The 3735-nt window shown below is 51.6% G+C and overlaps 1 protein-coding gene across 1 annotated transcript; it reads left to right on the top strand.

Moving 5' to 3' along the window:
* Positions 1-1244: 1244 nt before the first annotated feature.
* Positions 1245-3572, top strand: BO97DRAFT_410919 (uncharacterized protein; the record flags this gene model as incomplete). Its single annotated transcript, XM_025696157.1, has 3 exons — positions 1245-1501; positions 1611-3260; positions 3329-3572. 3 exons carry the CDS (start codon positions 1245-1247, stop codon positions 3570-3572), a joined length of 2151 nt encoding a protein of 716 aa, XP_025555702.1.
* Between the last annotated feature and the right edge of the window lie 163 nt (positions 3573-3735).

Consider the following 3735-nt stretch of genomic DNA (forward strand, 5'->3'; position numbering starts at 1 on the left):
GGAAATGAGAGGGCCGGCGGGGGAAATGATTTTGTGCATTCCATAATACTAACGATACTTCTCGTACCTACGGTAGGGCCCTCATTCTGAGAGAGAAAATAACTTCTTATCTTGATGGATAGGCCGGCCTACTAATAGACTAGGGGCTAAGACGAAGGAATTCCCCCCCATGCCATGGTCGTGAGCGATACCTCCAAGCGTTCAAAGTTCTAGCCCCAAGTTCTATCTACCAAGGCAACACACCTTTCGGCGCTAAACCGACCTAAGTGGTACCGGGCAAAGCTGCCTTGAATTTAGGGGAGGGCAATTTTCCCACAGACCCGGCACAACTTGCACCGCACTTCAAGAAGTCCTTCAAGCCATTGAAGCACACCTAACAGTATATCATCCACATGCAAAATATGCATGATTGTACAATTAAAGTAGCGATAGACATGCGTTTGATCGCAAATGTCTACATTCTACGATTCTTACCGTGCAATAACTCAGCATGGTACGATACATGTGGTGATCTCCCCACACCCTCCCCACAATTGGTTAGTACCTGACAAAATGACTGGAAATTGAAACGGGTTATCTAGACCGCTAGAGTCCTTAGCCTACTACTAAGTATTAGGATGTCTCCGTACGGACAATCGGTCTTTTTCCACTTGGGCTCTCGGGCTTCCCTCTTTTCCTTTTCTTCCTCCCTGCTGTTGTCAGATCTCGGCTTCTTCAACTCTCCCTTTTCTTACTCTTTTACATTTCAATTGCATTCCTTCTTTTGGCTTTGTGCTTCACGTCATTCTTTTTCTCCGTCTAGTTCCCTCCTCCTCCCCTGTCTCCCTCCCCTTCCCTTTCCCTTTCCCCTCTCCTCAAGTACCGTCCCGGGGACTGTACAGTCGTTCTTCTGCTGGTGCTTGGGCACTTGGCCGCCGTTCGTTATTGGGAATTTGTTTTGATTCCTGTCCATTCTTTGCTCGAAGCTCCGTCTTAATTGATTGTCCCTGTCAACCGTCAGCTTGAAACGCCTGGCTTTGCTTCCGAGACAGTCAATCCCAACAATCTTCACCTCATTTCAGTCTGGCACTACGCGACCAGCGGTCCTATCTTGCCTGGAACCTATGAACTATCAGGCTCATTAGCCCGGTAAATCTCTCGATACCATTTCACGGCAGCATCATATCCGGCGCATATAAGACAACAATTCCCGGCCCTTGAGGGATCGCTTCCCAGGAGCGCTGCTTGCAAGAACCGAGGTGGCCATGTATCACCATAGTCACCAACACAGGGCCTTTCGGGCCACACATCTTGGGAGGGATGCTTCGTCACGACGGCCGGGCATCGTACCTCGCGATCGTCTTCCTTTCCTTGCTGTGTCTTCCACTTCAACCTTGGTGAAAAGAGACCCTGCACCGTCTGCCGCCACTTCTACCGCAACATCAACTTGCGCTGGGAATAATTGCGAGAAAGCCACGAGCACAATGATGACCACAACCTTACCGGTGGTCCTTGGTGTAGTGTATGTTTTGTCTGGATTGTCTTTCCTCACCCATTGCGACGGTATTAAGATGATAAGATGATTTCGATGTGCCGTACGCTTCGTAAATCCGTGGCTAATGATCGTTCAGGATCCCTGTTGTGTGTGCCATTGCTGTCTTGCTTTATTTCCATCGCAAGAACGTGAAAAAGCTCCGGAATGAGGATGCAAACGACAAGCATAAATCTCTCGACTTCGGATTAGACCTGACGCCCACTGGTGGTAAATCCATGCAGCAAGCCGAAAAGACTGATCGTAACGGGGCCCACGCCAAGGGAGTATCCCTAGACATTGGGCCAAGTCCATATCTCCTCCCACCTGGTCTGCACAACTCGAGAGAGTCTTTGCACTCGTTATCGAGGTCTATGATTGGAGACGACGACAAGTATCGACACGCAACCACATTTCTAGGGGACAATGCATCCCTGCGATCTCATTCCAGAGGTCCCCAGGATGATGCATCTAGTTTTGCGGGCTCGACACGACGGGGACCCCTGGGCGATGACATGAACCAAGGACTCCTTCGCAATGCTCAACGCATGTCCCGCTCATCCCCGCCGCTCTACGATCATCCTGAAAGCGACCGAAACGCCCAAACCCCACCTCGCCCAAGTCAAATACCACAGGCCGAATTCCGAGTAGACCTTCCGAGGAGTCCAAGCCCTGCTCGTGTGCCAGGGGTCGTCATCGATGAACCAGTCCCCAATAAAGGTCATGTCAAGCCTAGTGCATCGGATGATCCTTCCTCGGCGCCTTCTGAGCAGCCAAAGCATCCGGAATTGTTCCTTCCCAATAGCAGCATGGCAGGGGAAAAAGGATCGACAGCGGTCCCGCATCCCCCGACTCAGCATGATCCCATTTCGATGGAACCGATATTTCATGCCGCTCAGAATGCACCAGTTTCAACTCCTAGGGTATCACTTCCAGTAAGCGATGGAGACAGTGACTATGGAGACATAGAACCTAGCGCTGCAATCCCAATCGTCAATGTGCATGGCGTGGTAGGCCATGGTAATCTTAGCAGCCTTGAGGGTACATCTCTTCCTCCTGAGGGAGTTGATGAGCCGACTCGAGCTCAAAACGCTAGCCTTGATCCACGCCGTGACACGCGTCGGTTGACTTTCGGTCTTCGACCTCTGCCGCCAGAGGATCCTTCCGACAATCCTGAGCAGCGTGCCAATCGTATCCGGTCATTCTATAAAGAATACTTTGATGAGAGTCGTACTGGACGCGAAACTTATTATGGAAGATCTGGTCCTGAAGCTTTTGTCGAAGGCGGCTATGTTTATGATCCTTCCTCAGGAGAGCATTTTGCCTCGGTCCCTGCACCATTCGCCGAGCCAGTCACTCGCCGCGCAATGACGCCACCTCCCCGTGCACCTCCTCGTTTCCAGGGCGCCGCTCGCCATATGGCTACCGGCTCGGATGGTGGGTTTAGTGATAGACTCAACTCTCCAGGTCCCCGTGCATTTTCGTCCGCTTCTGGTCGCTTACCGGGTCCCCCCAAGCTGCGGAAGCCGGCACCGCCACCATCGCCACTCCAGATTCTCCCCACGCCCCATATGCTGAAAGATGAATCTATAATGACGGCGATCGATTATGCCCCCAGTAAGAACTACAAGGATCTGAGGGAAGGCCGGCCAGACACGCCTCTAGGTGGCCTCCAGCCCTTCAGCCCGTTGACTCCGGCTCGTTCTCCCCTCGTCTCAGCCTTCGATGATCTATCGCCCCTACCTAGCGCGTAAGTTCTGACCTTGCTTTCGTTTCTGCCTCTATGCGCTGGGCCCTTTGATACTAATATTGGATCAGGCATGCTCTACGAAAGTCTGGCGCTTACGACACCTTAGACTTTGCACCTCCGCCGCGGTTCAAGAATACTGATGCCGGAAGCGATGCCGGCAGCATCCGCAGCAATCATACAGGAATCTCCTCAACTCATCTTCACAACATACGCAATGGCGCATATCGCGTCAGCCGCCTTCCACCAGGGGCCGTGGGCACCAAAGATGATTTGATATCAAACCTCCGCCCTAAATGGGATATGCAGCAGTAGTTGGAACGTCAACCCTCCTGTATAAAATCACCTTTCTTACCTTCGCTGTAACGATTTCCAGTCCTCTGCATTCAATTGGGTATTTGCCTACTTTCTCATGATTTGTTTCCTTCCTTTTCTCTTACGGTATCACTTTCTTGAAGGTATCGGATCAACTTGCAAC

This window comes from Aspergillus homomorphus (assembly GCF_003184865.1).
Source record: "Aspergillus homomorphus CBS 101889 unplaced genomic scaffold BO97scaffold_3, whole genome shotgun sequence".
Lineage (NCBI taxonomy): Eukaryota > Fungi > Ascomycota > Eurotiomycetes > Eurotiales > Aspergillaceae > Aspergillus > Aspergillus homomorphus.